Source organism: Dendropsophus ebraccatus, chromosome 6 (genome assembly GCF_027789765.1).
Source record: "Dendropsophus ebraccatus isolate aDenEbr1 chromosome 6, aDenEbr1.pat, whole genome shotgun sequence".
NCBI classification, from domain to species: Eukaryota; Metazoa; Chordata; class Amphibia; order Anura; family Hylidae; genus Dendropsophus; species Dendropsophus ebraccatus.
The window spans coordinates 142,044,684-142,066,130 of record NC_091459.1 but is presented as its reverse complement, the minus strand read 5'-3'; the positions used below and the strand labels follow the sequence as shown (position 1 = coordinate 142,066,130).

Genomic DNA, 21,447 nt, shown 5'->3' with positions numbered 1-21,447 from the left:
AAAGCTAAAGCATGATGGGAAGTGTGATTTTGTAATAGCTGGACAGCAGAAGGTTCCTTATCCCTGCTTTAAAGGGAACCTGTCTGTTTTAGTAAATACGGTAATAATTCTGGATCAATTATATTTATAGCTCTGTGATGTGCCGTTCCTGTGTGATATTATCTAAAAAAAAATATGACTATTAACTAAGTGGGTGTTAATAGTTTCGGGCATCAACTCAGATTGGATAGTGTAGTACAGTGCAGGGACACGCCCCCATGTGGTAACACCCACTTGGTCATTAAATCATACATTTTCAGTAAGAATAACAGCAATAAATATTGAATATTTAACTATGAGGTGATTTTAAGAAACTCAGTTATAGGTAAATAGGAAAAAAAATCTAACCTATGGAGAGGGGAAAATAAAGCCAACATACTGCCCTGACTAGCGCTTAGCTACTACGCTCGTGTGATGTTTTACAAGATATCCTCCGCAGAAGGCCATTGGCCGAGAAGAGAGTATTTCCAAGTCAATAAAAATATGGCTTAACCCTCGAGCCACCGTCCATCAGATCGAGGCGCTTGAAGCTGGTGCTGTTCCGCTCTCTAGGTCATCCGGCAATGGCGGCTCAACGGAAACGCCTGCGCCTCACTGATAAGTCTTCTCAATGGCGCTAAAGTTATATTTTTGGGTATCGGCATCCAGCGCAAAGGCTCATGCACTAAGCACTGCTGCCCCTTTACATTGTGTTCCTGAAGCCAATGACCGGGTACTATGATCAGTGAGTAAAGGAATATCCTAGAGACCAATCCCTGGGACCGCTAACTATGAGGGATGAAGAACCCATCAAGAAAAAAAGTATTAAATTGTAACTGTCATTAATTAATTTATTTTTTTTGCAGAAATTAATAGTACTAGGCAGTATTAGGCAAAAAAAGCCTCTTTCTGTACTCAAAAAGTTGTATTCCAGCCTCCCCCCCACACACTTCTTATCTGTGCATTGTCAGGCAAAGTCATCTACATTAACAGAGAAGCAAAAAGAAGAGAAATGCTGCGGTGTCCATTATACCCTATGGAGGGGGGAGGGGGATGAGTTAGCAGGAAGAGGAGACAAGCAACTGTGCAGTTTGGAGACTATCTGAGCACATAAAATGTTTGATTCAGGTAATAAAAATCAGTGCTTATCTGGAAGCTTGGAGAGATAAGATTGCAGGATTTTGTGCTGTGCAGAGCTGCCTTTTCCCCTCTCCATGCTCACTCATCCCCCCTCGCCCCCTCCCCAGTGACCATAATGGACACAGAAATCCTGCTTTTTCTGAAGTGAGGGGAGAGGTAGGAAAACAGCTTCTTTAGCTCAGAAGGAAACTTTTTTGCTTAATAAAACCTATTACAGAGTTTCTTAAAATCCCTTGCACTATTTATATTGATTTCTGAAGAGTGACAATTAAATTGCAGTTATGCTTTAATATATTTTTTGGGGAAGAAACTAGACAAAAACAGCAGATATGGTTTAGTTATTTTTGTAGATGCCTATTTTTATAGCACTGCTACCTCTGTCATTCCCAATGTTCTATCTGCCTCTGCGGTGATATGTTTATTCCGCATTCTCTTTGTATACACATACAGACAGTTCTCCCGCCTGTCCTGCCTATAAACCAGGCTAACCATCTGTTTAAGGGCCGCTCCCCGGGGCCCGCGAATCAGGCTCCTAAATTCAAATGCATTAGTAATTTAATAGGAAATGCCCCGGAGCGGGACGAGGATTACATGGCTGCATCCATCGCATCTCACAAGACAGGCTCGGACTCCTCATCTCCAGGGAGATGCATCTGTTTTACCGGATTGTTAAATTAGCGCTGCTTACTGACAAAGGAGCTGGAAAATAAAGCCAACATACTGCCATGACTAGCGCTCAGCTACTAGGCTCCTGTGATGTTTTACAAGATATCCTCCGCAGAAGGCCACGATTATACGGCCCATTGACGGAGAAGAGAGCGGCTAAGTGTTTCCGAGTCAATAAAAATATGGCTTAACCCTCGAGCCACCACCCATCAGATCGAGGCGCTTGAAGCTGCCATCCTGGGGACGTTCCGCTCCCTAGGTCATCCGGCAATGACGACTCAACAGAGACGCCTGCGCCTCACTGATAAGTCTTCTCAATGACGTGCCAAGGTATATTTTTGGGAATTGGCAGTCAACGCAAAGGCTGACTTATAATGGGATTACACATTCAGATTTTGGTCTCAGTAAAATGCAATGACCCCTATTTCAGCACAGGAGCCTGCCTACATCTTTGCTGCCTATAACGTGAAATGGCGCCCCCCATATCAGGATGGAAATAGAAAGTATGGACTGTATATGTGCTAAAATAGTGCCCACTGCTGCCAGCTAGTGTCAAAGCTGAAGGAGATAAGAGGAGGGTGTGTAGAAAGTGATCTGTACAGCATTGCAGTGTCATGTGACACCAGTAGATAGAGGAGACAATAGCAGCTCCCTGTGGAATGACCTCTTCACAGGTCACAGAGCATGCCCAGTAATGTTTCACAATCTCAAAGTGCCCGATTCTACCTATTGTCGTCTATGTCCATGAGTCTTGCCGTAAAGCATGTCACTAAATGGAAACTGTTTACTGGAGCAGCACAGGGAGCGAGGTTAAAGACTGTAACGGTCCCTTCATCAGGCAAAAATGCTTCATGAAGAATTCTTGCCTGTTATTAAAGAGATACCCTGCGCTGGGGTTATTTTTAGTGTATGGCCGGGGTGGGGGTGGATATAGAGGCCGCAGGTCAATTACTTCCCCGATTCCAGCACCGGATCCCAGATCGCGCCATCCCGTTATCCCGTCCGGCCACCGCCTCCTGGTCTGTGCTGCTGCTTGAGATGTCACGTCTCACAGCTCAGACCAGGGAGCGGCAGCAGGACGGGAGAACAGGGCGGCGCGATCCGGGGAGGTAAGTGCCATAAACTAAAAGCAACCCCAGCCCGGAGTACCCCTTTAATTTTGCTAATTCTATTATTAGCTCTGCAGATTTGGTGCTGTGTGACAGGAGGGCTGACCATACAATGCAAGCAAACCCAGGATTTTCTGCTAATGCATGTGGACACCTTCCTCCAGCTGTCAATAATTATGGAGGAGAGGAAGAGGATGCCGAATCACAGCAGCATCTGTAAGCATGTACTGCTCTGGGATATGTAAACTGACAGCACTGATATATGCAAATCCTTGCTGTCAGTCTCCATGGCTGCATAGAGCATACAAGTATTGTTAGTGCAGCCCAGCTGGTAGATTTCTTGTGCCGTGTACTGCACTGATAGTCTGCGGCTCCCGCTGACGAGAGATCTATTTGTCTAAAAGTACCCACCAATCATATCAGGTTCTGAGCTCCTAACCCCACCGATCAGACCTTCTAACACATTTCAAGGACGTGAAAGAGTGACCAGTACCAATCTATGAGAGGCCAATCTATGAGCAAGAATGGAAGGGGCAATCTATGAATGGGGGGAATCTAGGAGCAAGAGGGGGGGCAATCTATAACCAACAGGGCGCTAATGTATCAGCAAGAGGAGGGGCCAATCTAGACAGCTCTGGACAGTTCCTGACATGGGCAGAGGTGGCAGCAGAGAGCACTGTGTCAGACTGGAATGAATAAGGGCCCTATTACATGAGATTACTATCGTGCGAAAAATCGTTATATCATTCGCATTTAAACGATAATCGTTCTGTGTAATTGCAGGCAACGATCAGAAAACTGTTCGTATGTCGTTGACTGTTGATTTAGAAATTATCTAAATTATCGCTGTAATTCCACATTCGTTTGCTCAAGTTCCGCATTTGTTCACTAATCGCTCAGTGTAACTGCACATTGTCCATTGTTTTGCTGGGATCAGAAGGAATAAACGATCTTAGTAACGATCGCAATTACTATCATAGTAACGATCGTAACTAACGAACATCGTTCTGTTTAATATGGTGAACGATTAACAATCTTGTTTGCGATCGTTTATCGTTAGTCGCTAAAAATTATTCCGTGTAATAGGACCCTAAGCTAAATCCTTCAGCATTTGCCATCACACAGAGCAGAATGCACAGCAGCTATCCTAGCACATGACTAGTCTCCCGATATCAGTATTCACACACTAAAACCCTATTATACAACAATAAGTACAATTTCCGCTTATTCCCTTAGACAAAGAAGCGGCAGCAGCGGGTTATTACTATGAAGCTTTCCATGGGAGCCGCCCGGGTAAGCTCTTCTTCCCTTTTCTTCCTTGCCCCAATGATTCCCAATCACACAGTGTTCCACCTGCCAGAACTAAGTTAATGAAGTAAATCCCCATTACCTGGTCGCTTCCGTGTCGGTTAGATAATCGCAACTTAATAATCCTCCACAATCCTTTTCCCTTCAGCGCCTGTAAAAAAGCAGATCAAGTCATGCGTTACAGCGACAACTGAAATTAGACTAAAATCTTTATTTTATTTATTTATTTATTTTTTTACAAATGAAAATTCGCGGAATGTCGGAAAATATGACAAAAGAGACGGCTAAATAAACCACTTAAGTCATTACATCTCCCAGGACGCGGTTTAAGCCTCCTCGGGCGGTTATTAAATTTAATTTGCGGCTATTGTAAATTTATTGGTAAATCTGAATTACGCGGCGTTCTGGTTTTAGAGATTCTTTTATTTATCTCGGCGTTACGATTAATTAAATGAAATAACCAGAAGCCAGCTCAGGAAGTAACAGGGAGCAACGGGAGGGGGACCTATGAGCAAGTGGGGTAGCCAATCAATAACAGCCAACGGGCTGGGGTTATCTATGAGCAACAGGGCGCTAATCTATGAGTGAGCAAAACGAGAAGTGCCAATATATGAGCAGGGGGGGGGGCAATCTATGAGCAAGGGAGGGGGGGGGGGGCAATCTATGAGCAAGGGGGGGGGGCAATCTATAAGAAAGATGGGGGGGGATCTCTGGGCAAGAAAGGGGGGGGGGGCAATCTATGAGCAAGGGGGGGATATCTGGGCAAAACAGAAGCCAATCAATGGGCAGCATAAGACCTATCATTGCCATTCCCATAAAATTATTTCCTGTTATTTATACACTGGCTACATAGTCCATACAGACTGCTGTGTAGCGCCCCCCGCTGTTCAGCTGCTCCTCACCCACACTACACTGTGACCAGGGACGGAAGCAGCTGACGTCACCGTGTCGTGGTGGCGACCCTGTAACTGCAGCTAAGCTTCTATTCACTACACAGTGAGCCAAGACAAATGCTTCCAGCCCCACTCCCTATGTAGCACGGATACAGAACAGCTGATCATTAGGGGGTGCCGAGAGTCGACACCCTGATGATCAGTGACTGATGGGCTACCCTGTGGAGAGCTCAGTAGTCTACCCCTTTAAGGATCCATAATGTAAGGATTTGTTATAGGACCTATACCAGATGCATGCCTCTGTTTTCTCACCATGATTCCAGTTATACTGGGAAAAAATTATATTTTACTACGATGCCCAAGCTGCGGAGGGGGAGATATGATTTCTTACCTGCCACCGCCACTGCTGGGTTCTGAGCCGCCTGATCGCCACCACAAGCAATTTCAAAACATCTGGTGATGCGCTGTTCCTACTGGAAATAGAAGCCCAGTATAGCCAGTAGGGGGCCTAGCTGAGCTGCGGCAGCAATTGGGCAGCCCAGAACCTGGCAATAGTGAAGCAGGACAATCAAGTCCCCAACACGTAAGTCCCTAACATCTCCACCCGCAGCATAATAAAATATAATTTTATCCCAGAAAACACCTTTAAGGGTGCCTTCACACGTACCGGATCTGCAGCAGATTTCGTGGCTTTGTGAAGATCCCTGCTCCCCATCAGCCAATCAGTGCTGCCGTGCAGTGATTGGCTAATGAGGAGCGAGGGGAGCCGGGAGCTTCACACAGCTGCGGCGCCGAGCAGGTTATATATGCTCTGGGCCGGGGCTGCGGGCGGCTGGGGATTAAAGGGGCCGGGTCACTTATCTGCAGCGGAGTAAAAATTCTGCTGCGGGTATGTGACCCCCTTAGGCTTTCATTATACTAGGACACGCAGTAGATTTCGCTGCAAAGTCGCAGCGTGAAATCCACTGCGGATCCAGTACGTGAAGCTTAAGCAAAATCTGTCAGCTCAAATTCATGTTCCAAACTGCTGACACATGGTATCCGGATAATTTATATTTCTGTGCTTTCAGATTGTGGAAAAATTGTTTTATTCTCCAGTGCAAAGTGTCAGGGTTTCCCGTGAAGTGCAGCAAGCTGGAAAGCCTCCTCACACCCCCTGCCATCCCTGACCTTGCTTGACTGACAGGCAGGTGGGAGCTTAGTTTCAAGCAGGGGATGGGAGGAGGAGTAAGGAGGCATTACAGCCTGCAGTAGTTCAGGGGCTTGGACACGCCCCTTTGACACTTTGCAGAGAAGCCTAAAAACATTCTTCTACCTTATGGAAGTACAGACCGCTATATAAACGGTACCATGTGTCTCCCTGACCTAACATTGTCAGCAGGAATAGGAATTGCAGCTGACAGATTCCCTAGCCCATACCATTCATACACATACACATTGGAGGAGATTTATCAAACATGCTGTAAAGTGAGACTGGCTCAGTTGCCCCTAGCAACCAATCAGATTCCACCTTTCATTCCTCACAGACTATATGGAAAATTAAAAGGTGGAATCTGATTGGTTGCTAGGGGCAACTGAGCCAGTCTCACTTTACAGCATGTTTGATAAATCTCCCCATATGTCTTTATAGCATGGGTAGGGAACCTTGGCTCTCCAGCTGTTGCACAACTACAACTCCCATCATGCCTGGAAAGCCAAAGCTTTAGCTTTGGCTGTCCAGGCATGATGGGAGTTGCAGTTTTGAAACAGCTGAAGGGGCAAGGTTTCCTACCCATGCTATATAGCGAGGCAATAGACGCCAGTGCTGACCATCTCTACATCCGCACCAATGAACAGAAAATGAGAATATGTGTCCGCAAACAGGCCCCTTAGACCTGAGCGTGCTGAGAAAGCGGTATGAACGCCCGTCTCATCATCCGGGATCAGGGCCTGCGGATAGCCACACGTTGCTTGCGATGATTTTTTTTATTTACTGTAAACATGTTAAACCTCTGAATATTTAAATAGGGACATTAAAGATTCTCAGATAAATAATTAAAGACGGCAAATGAATCCTAAAATGCACAGGAGGCTTTTCTCATTACCCACCGTGCCCACGTCGTCCTGGTAATTAGTGACCTGTTTGTAATGGGGGGCGCCGGAGAGCACTCTCCAGGATGTGAGCCCACGCTGCGTGGCCTCAGACACTCCATCTTCATTTGTCTCACTGCCCCCAACTAGCAGGAGCCTGAAAATACACAGACAGGAAACGCCATCAGTTATATACACCATCTGCCAGTCCACACTGGTGGTGGTGGCAGCGGCTACATTCTGGAGTCCACATATTTCAATGCCAATTTGAGTGAACCTGGATTCATACAGAAAATAATAATCACGGTAGTTCCTGATAGTTCCTCACATGGACAGAGGTGGCAGCAGAGAGCACTGTGTCAGACTGAAAACAATACACCACTTCCTGCAGGACATCCAGCAGCTGATAAGTACTGGAAGACTGGAGATTCTTTTAATAGAAGTTAATTACAAATCTAAAAACTTTCTGGCACCAGTTGATTTTAAAGAAAAACAACTTATTGCCCATTGATTTCTATTGGGCTATTCACATAGGTCCATTGTACTGCAAATTTGAAATCCATACAGTAAAAGAATAGAACATGTCCTAGTGCGGACTGTGAGTGCAGTATGGAATACCAATAGGAGTCTATGGGATCTGTGTTTTTTGCGGATTTCCATGAAAAAAGGTGGATCAAATCTAAGCAAACTAGTTAAAGAGACTGTCAGCAGGTTTAGGCCGTCCTATCTCAGGGTGGCATAAACTAGTGACAGAGAAGCTGAACAGAATGATGGATCACTTACATTGTTCTGTGCAGCTGATCCAGAGATCTCCTCATGAATAACATGGACAATAAGTAGCCGTCTCCATTATGTGCATGAGCCCAGTAGTCCTGGATATTCATGGGAAGCAGAAAACTCCGCCCACCAGCTGCTGATTGGCAGTTATCCATGCTGTGTATAGGCAGTAACCTGTCAATCAGCAGCTGGAGGGCGGGGGGAGGGGTGCGGCAAGAATCCTACTCTCCTGCATATTAGGAGAACGGATGAACAGACTGATGTAAGTAATACACCGATTTGTTCAGCATTTCTATCACTAGTTTATGCTGCCCTCATTTAAGGCGGAATAAACATAGTGACAGATTCCCTTTATTTATTTATTTTTTACCAGTTCAACATTTTTGGTAATGCGGATACGGATGCACTACAGATGCAATTACGGACCATATTTCATGGAACACTGCGTTAAAATGGCGGAAATGAAAAATGAGGCCTAAACCAGTAAGTGTTTAATATCACCACAGAGCCAGCAGAGGCTAAATGAGGGATTACACAGAGCCTGTTTATTCAACAGAATTGCCTATGAAACGCAGGATAGGATAGGTCGGTGACACTCATTGTAACTATGTCATACAAATTATTATTAAGGTGGATCAAATCTAAGCAAACTAGTTAAAGAGACTGTCAGCAGGTTTAGGCCGTCCTATCTTATCACTCTGCCTTCCACCTTGCCAAACAGACTTACTTTACCTCTCTCATCTCTTCCCTCTCCAACAATCCAAAACACCTCTTCAACACCTTTAACTCTCTTCTTAAGCCCAAAGTTCAGACACCCATTACTGACCTCTGCGCTGAAGACCTGGCCTCCTTCTTTAAAACCAAAATTGACACTCTCCGCTCCGACATTACCTCCCAGCCCCAAAGTCCCATAGCTCCTATTACTTCACTCACAGGTCCCCTTCCCTCTACCCCTTCGCTCTCAGCCTTTGACCCAGTGACAGAGGAAGAAGTCTCCAAGCTCCTCTCCTCCTCTCGTCCTACTACCTGCCCTAGTGACCCTATTCCCTCGCACCTCCTCCAGTCCCTCTCTCCTGCTGTCACTGCTCACCTCACCAAAATATTCAACCTCTCCCTCTCCTCTGGTATCTTTCCCTCCTCATTCAAACACTCTATTATAACCCCACTGCTGAAAAAACCTTCTTTAGATCCATCCTGTGCAGCCAACTATCGGCCTGTCTCCAATCTCCCCTTCATCTCTAAACTCTTGGAACGTCTTGTCTACTCTCGCCTAACCCGCTATCTCTCTGATAACTCTCTTCTTGACCCTCTACAGTCTGGTTTCCGACCCCTTCACTCCACTGAAACTGCTCTTACCAAGGTGTCAAACGACCTCCTGAAGGCCAAGTCACAAGGAAACTTCTCCTTGCTGATTCTCCTGGATCTCTCAGCAGCGTTTGACACTGTGGACCACCAGCTTCTCCTCTCCATGGTCAGCTCTCTTGGCCTCAAGGACTCTGTTCTCTCTTGGTTCTCTTCCTACCTCTCTGACCGCTCCTTCAGTGTATCCTTCTCTGGCTCTACTTCCAGTCCCCTACCTCTTACTGTTGGGGTTCCCCAGGGGTCAGTCCTGGGTCCCCTCCTCTTCTCCCTCTATACAGCCCCCATCGGACAGACCATCAGCAGGTTTGGTTTCCAATACCATCTTTATGCTGATGACACCCAGTTATACACTTCTTCCCGTGACGTCTCCCCTGCCTTCCTGCAAAATACTAGTGACTGCCTATCCGCTCTCTCTAACACTATGACCTCTCTGTTTCTCAATCTTAATCTCTCTGAACTTCTTGTATTTCCTCCCTCTAACAACCCTAAACCCGACATCTCCCTCTCAGTCTGTGGTACTAGCATCACTCCTGTGCATCAAGCTCGATGTCTGGGGGTCATGCTAGACTCGAATCTATCCTTCACTCCCTATATCCAAGCTCTTACACGCTCCTGTCATCTCCATCTCAAAAACATCTCCAGAATCCGCCCATTCCTCACCACTGACACCGCTCAGACTCTGACTGTCGCCTTGATCCATTCCCGTCTTGACTACTGTAACTCCCTACTAATCGGTCTTCCCTTCTCTAAGCTCTCCCCTCTCCAGTCTATCCTGACTGCAGCAGCCAGGCTCATCTTCCTCTCCAGCCGCTATACCGATGTCTCTCCTCTGTGCCAGTCACTGCACTGGTTACCCATCAAATCCAGAATCCACTTCAAGCTCCTCACCCTCACCCATAAAGCTCTCCACAACTCTGCCCCTCCATACATCTCCTCCCTCATCTCCACCTACCATCCTTCCCGTGCTCTGCGCTCTGCAAATGATCTAACCTTAATATCTTCCATAATCAGAACATCTCATTCCCGCCTCCAAGACTTCTCTCGTGCTGCACCAATTTTCTGGAACTCCCTACCCAAACACATCAGACTCATACCCAATACCCACAGTTTCAAGCGTGCCCTGAAGACTCATGTCTTCAGGCTCGCTTATAACGTTCCCTAAGCTGTTTCCCCCTTCTGTTTCCCTCGCTCTCTCTCTGACGGTTCCTGCACTTTATATGTTTACCTGCATCAGACATTGGCGTTGTTACTGGCTCATCCTGTAATTCTAATTATGTACAATGGCCGGACCATGGACAAATAAAGCACTTATGCCTGGTGTCTATGAAAATTAGTCTGTAAGCTCCAACAAGCAGGTCTCGTTTATACTCTGTATTTTGTATTTTTGTTATTTTTATTAACTATGTACTTATTTATTCCAATTTAACTGCGTATTATGTACCTCTGTACTGTATGCATAGAAAAAAGCGCTGCGGAATCTGTTGGCGCTATACAAATACATTTTTTATTATTATATTATTATTATTATTATTATTATTATTATTATTAATAATAATTAATAATAATATTATTGTCCACTCCAACAAACAGCTGAAGATATGAAGATCCTAAAAAAAAAAAATAAATAAATAAATAAAAAGAGCATTACCTGAAAAAACAATATTGGAGATGGGTCCCTTTAATTGGGACAATTATATTTAAAAAAACAAACAAAAAAACAAAACAAAACACAAAACATTATATAATTACAAATCCACTAAAAAGAGAAGAATTAATTGTAAATAAATAAATAAAAGTCGTTGAGTTATTACTATATATTTCCATGGGACATCCACTCATTACAATCCATGTATGTAATCTAAATAGCTGCTGTTCTCCTCGATAAATCAGTTACGTCTTTAGCCGAGCACTTCACAAAAAACTAATAAATACACTGCGCTGCGCGGGCTGCAACCTTCCTAATGTGCACTGTATCATAACCACAGAAAATCTGCCAATTCCACAAAAAGTAATTACTCCAAATCATAGTAATTGCTCTCTCATTTGTTACCAGGCCAGGCTTCTGCCAGTTGGAATCAACACAACGCCGTATTAAATTTGCTCGGGGAGAAGAGAAAAAAAGAAAAAAAATACACAATAAAATAGGTCTGCCCAAAGCAGATATTATTCAGACGAAGATAAAAAAAAAAAAAATTGCGTGATGCATGGCGTGCAGGAAAAGTCTATTCTGGCAAATGTTTACGGAGCCGTGTGCCCACGCAATATCCCGTGTGACAAGTCAGCAGGTGAAGATTGCGTCTAATTGTCCGTGCCTTTGTTTTAAAAGACAGACTTTATTACTCACCGCTAACCCTCCACTTAAGATGTCACTTTACTTTTTTCTCTTGCGAGTGAAGTAGAGTGAAGAAGGTTGAAAAAAACAAGAAACAAATATAAAGCTGGTGGATGGAGTTCTTCAAACTTTTCCATTCTCTAACAATGCGATGGACGGATGAGGAATCGACTAAAAGTAATGACAGTGGAGAGAGAGGTCACCGATTATTTCAGACCCATCTTTAGTACAGCCCGGTGCTGAGTGAGTCCACAACTATCAGGCCTAGAAGACACTTTTGTATTCGCGGTTGAGTGGGTCTACCGTGAGCATTAAGACTGACAAGGTAAAAGGTTTATACAGGTAAACCCAACTAAATCAAAACCAGTTTTAGCAAAAAAAAAAAAAAAAAAAAAAAAAAAAAAAAAAAAACACATCAAAACATAGCAACCTTGGCCATAAAAAAGAGGTTTTCCGGCAAAGAAAAGGTTTTACACTGAAATGGAGGATGCTTTTAAAAAATAAAACAAACTGTACTCATCTGCCCTGATCCCACGCAGCCGCCACGTCTACACTAGTCATCCCCACTACTCACGGCTTCCTTCTGAAGGAATAATAAAACAAACTGTACTCATCTGCCCTGATCCCACGCAGCCGCCACGTCTACACTAGTCATCCCCACTACTCACCGCTTCCTTCTGAAGGAATAATGAAACTATACTCATCTGCCCTGATCCCACACAGCTGCCATGTCTACACTAGTCATCCCCACTACTGCTTCCTTCTGCTGAAGGACTAATAAAACAAGCTGTACTCATCTGCCCTGATCCCACGCAGCCGCCACGTCTACACTAGTCATCCCCACTACTCACCGCTTCCTTCTGCTGAAGGAATAATAAAATAAACTGTACTCATCTGCCCTGATCCCATGCAGCTTACTACACTAGTCATCCCCACTACTGCTTCCTTCTGCTGAAGGACTAATAAAACAAACTGTACTCATCTGCCCTGATCCCATGCAGCTGCCACGTCTACACTAGTCATCCCCACTACTGCTTCCTTCTGCTGAAGGACTAATAAAACAAACTGTACTCATCTGCCCTGATCCCATGCAGCCGCCACGTCTACACTAGTCATCCCCACTACTCACTGCTTTCTTCTGCTGAATAAAAAAAAAACAAAAAAAAAAAACAACTACTCATCTGCCCTGATCCCAAGTCTACACTAGTCATCCCCACTACTCACCGCTTCTTTCTGTTGATGAGGTTCCAGGTTTGCAAGAAATATCTGTTTAGTCAGTCAATGGCTTAAGCTTTGACCTGCCTCAGACAATGACTGTAGAGCAAAACATTAGAAGCGGGGAGCATTGGATCAACAGACCCATTGAAACAGCAGCTGCTGGGGATTTGGGCAGGCGAGTATAGTTGCAGATTTATTTTATTTTTCATTTATTGTAGTCCCCAACACGCAGGTTCAGTCAAGTTAACAGGACCAGCTGTAGTTCCTTACACAACTATGTAGCTGGCAACACCTCCAAGCAAAAAAGAGATTTAAAAAATTTAAAAAAAAGGGGGGAGGGGGCTGATGCCTAAACCAAGAGTCATTAGGGCGGTTCCTGATGGGTTATGAACCACACAGACATAGGGCCCAGCATGGAGCTCCAGCGCTCCAAGCGGTCTCATCGCACTATGAAGCAAAAGACTAACTGAAAGAGAAAAGTAGTATAACAGTAGTATGCACCAGACGGCGACAAGGATGAAGGTAAGAATTCCTGTTTTAGTAACAGATAGAGCAAGACAGAGCACAGGGAGTGGGGGCGGGGCTTAGCTAGTGCTATGTGCAGGAGAGAAAACCTGGATGGTGCACCTACAATATGTGAACATTTCTTCTCCAAACTCAGCCTAGTCTCCGAAAGAGAAAAGTAGTATGACACCAGAACGGTGACAAGGATGAAGGTAAGAGACATACCTTCCTCCTCAACGTCTCCTGTGCAATAGGGACATATTAGCAGTTTAGATTCATCTAACCTGCAGACAGATCCCCTTTAAGTCTTTTTATGTAATATTTGTTTAGAACTATCCATCATACTGAGACACCAGCCAGGTGTCAGATCCTACAAGGTGCTTTGTCCCATACAGGGTACACTGCTATCCCAAAGCTCCATTATGAGCGGTGGAGGTCATGCTGTATGACCAGTGCCATTATCTCCGTCCGACAGATCCAGACCACATTGTACTTCTAATCTGTTACACGGCACGTCGTTCAGCCTTGGCCAGAGAAAACAAAGCACAAGCCAATAAAAGGGAAGCAGTCATGGAGTGTGGAGAGGACATCTGCCATACACGAGCGCTGGAAGGACATTCTGCAAAGCTCAGTCTGATTCACTACTAGTCGGCAATGAGAGCGCCCCGCCGCTGCCGAGAACGCTTAGTGGTGGTCACAGAAGCAAGGTATGGGACAGATCAGTGTGGCCGTGAAAAAGGAACAAACCTTATAAGCAACGTCTGCAACAATCGCTGGAAAAACAGACCAAATCTTTATCAAAGGGGCACTCTGGAGAGGAAAAAGATAGTTTCATCCACTGTGCTAGAAAGTTTACAGATTTGTAAATTACTTCTATAAAAAAAAAAAAAAATTCCAGTCTTCCAGTACTTATCAGCTGCTGTATGTCCTGCAGGAAGTGGTGTATGCTCTGAAGTCTGACACAGTGCTCTATGCTGCCACCTCTGTCCATGTCAGGAACTGTCCAGAGCAGTAGGAACTCCCCATAGAAAACTCCAGATATGGACAGAGGTGTCAGCAGAGAGCACTGGAGAGAATACACCACTTGACATACAGCAGCTGGAAGTACTGGAAGGATGGAGATTTTTTTTAAATAGAAGTAACTTACAATTCTATGTAACTTTCTGAAACCAGTTGATTTGATTTATTTAGTTGTTTATTTTATTTAAGCAGTGTAGCTGCATCCTAGACTCCAATAATACAAGTGAGGTTGTCTAACTACTATGAGAAGAGTGGGGGTGGGTAATTCTATCTGGACATCTATAGCAAGAGCACGATATGAAGAAAATCCTGGGGAAAGATCTCAGAAGCCATTTCATTGATAAACAATTAGCAAAAAAAAATGCAGCACTGATTTTTGCAGGAATTGGATTGATTTTTCCCAAACATTGTTACAAAATAATCTATAGATCAATAACCTCCACTGATGCCAGACACCTCTTTACTCTGTGAGAAGAATTTCAGTTCTAGTAACAGATAGAGCAAGACAGAGCACAGGGAGTAGGGGGCGGGGCTTAGCTAGTGCTATGTGCAGGAGAGAAAGCCTACAATATGTTAACAATATGAGGACCTACAATATGTTAACATTTCTTCCCTGAACTCTGCCTAGTCTCCTAAAGACAAAGTAACATGACAGAACCTTAGTTGAAAGACAGCAACACAGCAACTTTAAAGGGGTACACCAGCGACTTTTTTTTTCTCAAATCAACTGGTTTCAGAAACTAATACTGATTTGCAAATTACTATTTAAAATGCCCAGTCATCCAGTACTTATCAGCTGCTTTATGTCCTGGAGGAAGTTGTGCACAGTACTCTCTGCTGCCACCTCTGTCCATGTCAGGAACTGTCCAGATCAGTATCAAATCCCCATAGAAAACCTCTCCTGCTCTGGACAGTTCCTGACATGGACAGAGGTGGCAACAGAGAGCACTATGTCAGACTGGAAAGAATACACCACAAACATACAGCAGCTGATAAGTACTGGATGATGAGATTTTTAAATAGAAGTGATTTATAAATCCATATAACTTTCTGAAACCAGCTGATATAAAAAAATAAGATTTTCGCCGGAGTACCCCTTTAATGCTTCACCTAAGACTTGAGGTTTTTAAGTTACAGAACTGTATAACTTTCTTGCACCAGTTGATTTGAGAACCATTTATTTCCCTCCGGAGAACTATATTTACCCTCCGGAGTTCCCCTTTAAGGAAACCTCAGAGCCTGACTCCCTTAGAATGAGGACTGTTTCACCACCAGGAGCTCTTGCAGCATTCTGGGAAGTCTATTAATGTAATATGCAGCACGTCTGGCTGTCAGCAACTCTCCAAAGCTCTTCATCTCACATCCTATACGGCCGGCTTCCAGTGTCAGAAATTATTAGAATCTGGAATTGTTATCCGGAACAGACACCGTCTTTGTGTCTACGGCCATTGTACCACTCATCGATGTGGCTGTTACCTGGGATTTCAATGGTCCCTAATGAACTGATAGGCACTTCAGTTGCTTCCATTGTGTGTGCGTGACAGGTGCCCCGACTATGAAGAGCTTACACACACTCTTCTCCCTGCGCACGTCTTATCTGCCGCTCTGATACCATCTTCACAGACACACTCCTTTAGCTGGCAGCGAGCTGAGGAGATACTGACGAGAAGCGCGACAAACAAACATCTTATTCCTCACATCTGAACAGCTTCTTCTTCGTCGCCTCTGACAGTCACATCCTCTTCTTCTTCATGGAAGATGCGTGCGAGGTTTGTGCGGGACTCTTGGAAGTGTGAAGAAAGGCAATGTTTACTTCAAAGCCGTACCACCTGCGCTACCACAAACTCTCTACATGGGCGGCATCCTTTAGTGAACCCCCCCAGTGCCACCCTAACAAAGCCAACTGGTGCCAGAAAGTTTCAGAGATTTGTAATTTACTTGGATTATGAAAATCTCTTGTCGTCCAGTACTTATCAGCTGCTGTATGTCCTGCAGGAAGTGGTGTATTCTTTCCAGTCTGCAGAGCAGGAGAGGTTTTCTATGGGGATTTGCTGCTGCTTTGGACAATTCCTGACATGGACAGATGTGGAAACAGAGAGCACTGTGTCAGACTGGAAAGAATACACTACTTACTGCAGGACATACAGCAGCTCATGAGTACTGGAAGACATGAGAATTTTTTAATAGAAGTAAATTACAAATCTCTGGCACTTTTTGGCACCAGTTGATTTGAATGAAAACTTTTTTGGGTGAACAACCCCTTTAATTCCCTAACAGTATCCATAATACAGAATACATAAAGGGAAAAAAAATTAAAAAGTATTTGGCTGATGCAAGGCCGCAGTGCCAGCAGCTCTTCCTCCTAATGACAAGGCCATGCTGCCACTATGAGCCACATCTGCTCTCATCCAGAGACTGTACCGCAGCTTCACTACCTGTAACTCCAGAGATGTCCGTCTATCTGGTGGGCAGAAAGCAGTCATGTTACCCTATAGATGTCAGTCAGTCTGTCTGTCTGTCTGTCTATCTGGTGGGCGGCTGTCACATTACTATCAGACACATTGGCACAGTATTTTGAGCATACACCCCGTGCGCCTCCTCAACGTCATCATTTCGGATTCAAATACAAATTGTGGTTGGTCACCTGAGACAACCGGAGAACTTTAGCAGTAGATTCAATGGAAGGTGAGGAGGCCGGCGCTCCAAGACGTGGGATACTCTAAAACATTACGTTTATTAGTCCATTTTAACATCCCAGGTGCAGTGGAGATGGGTGCGGGCAGCTGGGGCAGATGGGAGCAGGTGTTCCCCGCAGCGGGGAGGAGCAAGGGCGGCACAGCAAGTTTAAACATATGCGGCTTCTGACTCTGCTGCTGGGAACATCCTTTTAGAGCAGGGATTTCCCTCATTATGAAGGGAATCCCCGCTCCTGTAACCCTGGTATTCCTGAACACCTCAATTACTGTCAGCTGAACTATTATCTACCCTAATTTTTTTCGGATACCGAGGTATAACTGTATTATGATTCCAGCTGGTGTAGAAGTCTGAGACTGCCAAAAATCCCTTATAGTGAATTTGGAGTGGGTCATGGGGGCGGAGCACAGGTATCCTGTCTGGCAAGTCTGGCAAAAAGTTTTATTGAAGTATTGTATTGGCCCCCAAAAGTTATACAAATCGCCAATATACATTTATTACAGGAAATGCTTATAAAGTGCTTTTTTCCCAGCAATTACTACTGCATCAAGGCTTCACTTCCTGGATAACATGGTGATGTCACTTCCTGGATAACATGGTGACATCACTTCCTGGATAAAAAGATGATGTCACAACCCAAGTCCCAGAGCTGTGTGGGCTGTGGCTGCTGGATAGGATGATGGCAGGGGGATGCTCAGAGTCCCTCCAGTGCCCTGTGTCCCTCAGTGTCCCCCTGCCATCATCTTCTCCAGCAGCCACAGCCCACACAGCTCTGGGATTCAGGTCGTGACATCACCATGTTACCCAGGAAGTGACATCACCATGTTATCCAGGAAGTGAAGCCTTGATGCAGTAGTAAGTGCAGGGAAAAAAGCCCTTTATGTGCATTTCCCATAATAATTGTATATTGGGGATATGTATAACTTTTGGGGGCAATACAATACTTTAATAAAAAACTCCTTTAATTTTACACTGTTAAAGCTGTTCCCCCTATGGACTACACAATGCATAATCCTATATAAAAAAAAAAAAAAACTGGCACCCAGTGACATCATCCACATACGGGGGTACAGTGCAGGCAAAGTTTTCACTGCCCCCCAGTAACAAGACACACACATCTTTATTTCTGCCTTCCATAAGTCACCATGCTCGGGGTAATCCTTAATCATCTTTATGGCACATTCCCAGCAACATTTCTGGGGTCTCCAGCCTTGATGCAGTTTGTGGCCCCGGGCTGTAAGTGGTTTGCAATCTGCAATATATATATATATGGCTATAAAGAGTCAGGTCTCTGCTGGGATGTCATCCTGGGGCCCATAAAACTCCTACAGATCAAACCATACATCTTACAGGCATTTAATAATGTATTGTCCCCATAATGAAATGCTCAATATAGTATAAACCTAGTCAATGAGCGAGAGCTTGGCTGCACGTCAATGAGCTATTAAAGGGCCACATGATGCCGGCTATGGACTCCGCTTAATCAGTCCCCATCTGACTGAGAGCGAGCCCATCAGATCAATGCAGGAAACAATTACTGGCGGTATATTACCCCTCCCTGGCTTCTAGTCATTGCACTCACAAATGTCACCCAGACACATGATTTGCTGCCTCATGTAATCCAATGGTGACTGCATAATGCCATTAGCCTCACCCGTATAGATCGCCGGGCCTCACCGCCATATAATCCATTTTAAGGAGAAGAATCTGTGGGCAATAAAAGTAAATTATGAAAAATAAATAATATATAAATAAATATATATATATATATATATATATATATATATATATATATATATATTATTTTATGTATTTTGGGATGATAGAGCATAACAAATAGCGTCAGCTTTCTTCCCCCGCTTATGCCATCTGGGCCTCTCTAGGTGAATATCATCACAGGTAGCGAAGCTGCTATAATCACTTATCAACACGCAAACCGCAGCCTCTTGAAACATGCAAGGAATCCATCAACCTCTGTACTGCAGCGCTGCATCAACGTAAACATACTGTGCCACCATGTGGCCAGAAACCAGAACAGCAACGCTTTTTTTTTTTTCTTTACCGTTCTGGAGTTACTGACTATGTAAGTGACACCTTATCATCATTGTGTAATAAAATATTGCATTATTTTCATATACACATCGTTTTGATTACTTCTCATTTTCAAGATTCCTGCTTCCCGATATTGAATGGAACCAATTGGTTTACATACAGATGTTAGAAATCAGTAAGACAGTGTTGGTAATAGATCTCATGGTACAAACAATGGAAACTGCAGTTCGATGTTTCCAAATGTAAAATAATGGGCTTGGGGAGGAGGAATCAGTACTGTGTTGGCAAAGACTTCAGAGGAGAAGGATTTGAGGGATAGGGAGATTATATATGTATATATATATATATATATATATATATATATATATATATATATACACACACACACACACACACATATGCTGGGCTGAAATATTATAATATATATATATTTATTTATTATAGCCACAGCACTGCAGATATGATCAAAAATGGTGTTTATTTCACCAAAATAACTTGTGACGTTTCACTCTCACATTAGGAGCTTTTTCAAGCAGAGTAACAACATGTGCTCAAATCCAAGTATAAACGTGTTCACACATCAATAAGATGATGGACAAGCAATCAATAGATATAGTGCTATACAAAATTCATCTAACAATGTAATATAATAAAGTGTATACACATTAGTGTCAATTTACATATGTGACTATAATAAAATCCATCTCTGACAATGAAATGTGAAAATAACATACAATAAACATAAGTTATGTTATTGTATGTTTATTGTATGTTATTTTCACATTTCTTGGTCAGAGATGGATTTTATTATATTCGCATATGTAAACTGACACTAATGTCTATATCCTTTATTATATTAGGGTGGGCTTACTTTACGAAACCCGAGTGGAGAATTTCCAACGGATTCCGTAGCTCGTACCCGTTCACGGCTACACACGCTTTTCCGCCGGCTCCACAGACACCATTCTATGGGCAGGCGGATTCTGCCGAAAAAATTGACATTTCAATTCTTTCGGGGGAATGCAGAATCCGCCCGTGCATAGAATGGTGTCTATGGCATTTTTTCTTTTTGATCATATCTGGAGTGCTGCGGCTTTCTACTTACTTGTATTAGCATTTTTGGTCCATATATATATATATATATATATATATATATATATATATATATATTTTTTTTTTTTTTTTTCGTATGCTGGGCTGTATATTATAACACGGTATGCTGGGCTGTGTGTGTATATATATATATTTTTTTTGTATGCTGGGGTGTATAGCTAGAGGTATAACCAGTAGGAAGAGGGAGATTGTGATCCCGCTGTATAGAGCTCTAGTGACAGAGTCTGGAATACTGTGCCCAGCTCTGGAGAGCTCACCTACAGGAAGATATTGATAAAATAGAGCGGGTCCAAAGACGAGCTACAAAAACAGTGGAGGGTTTGAGGAATAAAACCAAGAAAGCTTAATGACTCTGTATAGTCTGGAAGAAAGAAGAGAAAGGGAGGACATGATAGAAACCTTTATATATGTTCAAGAGGGAAGAAACTTAACTCAAGAACCAGAGGACACAGTGAGAGGTTACTGGGGGAAAGATCAGAAGCAACTGAGAAAATATTACTTTACTGAAAGAGTAGTAAATGGTTGGAACAAACTTCCAGCAGATGTGGTAGGTAAATCTACAGTAAGCGTATGTAAACCTGCCTGGTTAATAATAATAATAATAATAATAATAATAATAATAATAATAATCTAATCTCCCTCTATAATAGAGCCCTATGTTTTTTATTATATGACTGGACATTAGATACACAGAACAATGAGCTTTAGCCAAGCCCCAAAACTAAGATCTCATTGCGGCAGGAGGCGTAGTGCTATCCACGAGCATCATAACACAGAATGAGACAAATACTCAATGATGAAAAACCATAGGACGTCCATTACTTCATCAACGCTTCACGGCTTTATCTATTGCAATGCATCAGTCAATGTCTAGAAGTGGATCAATGCAGCGATGGGAGGTCACAGAGCGCAGCGAGCATCGCACACCTAGGTTATTACAAGAGATGTTCTACACAGCCACATGCTAAGAATACGCCCCTGGTCTGCGTGAGGCGGCGTATAACAGGGCATAAAGAACTGTGGCACACAGGGATGGATGGATGGATAGATAGATAAATCAGAAGCAACGTGAAAAAATATTACATTACTGAAAGTGTAGTATATGCTTGGCACAAACTTAAAGAGGTACTCCGGGCTAGGTGTATTTTAGGGTATGGCCGGGGAAGGAGTG

At 43.7% G+C, this 21,447-nt stretch overlaps 1 protein-coding gene across 2 annotated transcripts in view; it reads right to left on the bottom strand.

The window, feature by feature from the left end:
• The window catches only part of NBAS (NBAS subunit of NRZ tethering complex), a 445,751-nt gene that overhangs the window by 392,907 nt on the left and 31,397 nt on the right, over positions 1-21,447 (bottom strand). For both annotated transcript variants that reach the window (XM_069973153.1, XM_069973154.1), the window contains exons 10-11: positions 7,223-7,361; positions 4,324-4,392 (exon numbers count right to left, since the gene is read on the bottom strand). In XM_069973153.1, coding sequence (XP_069829254.1) covers positions 4,324-4,392; positions 7,223-7,361 — 208 coding nt within the window. The remainder of the gene's footprint in view (positions 1-4,323; positions 4,393-7,222; positions 7,362-21,447) is intronic.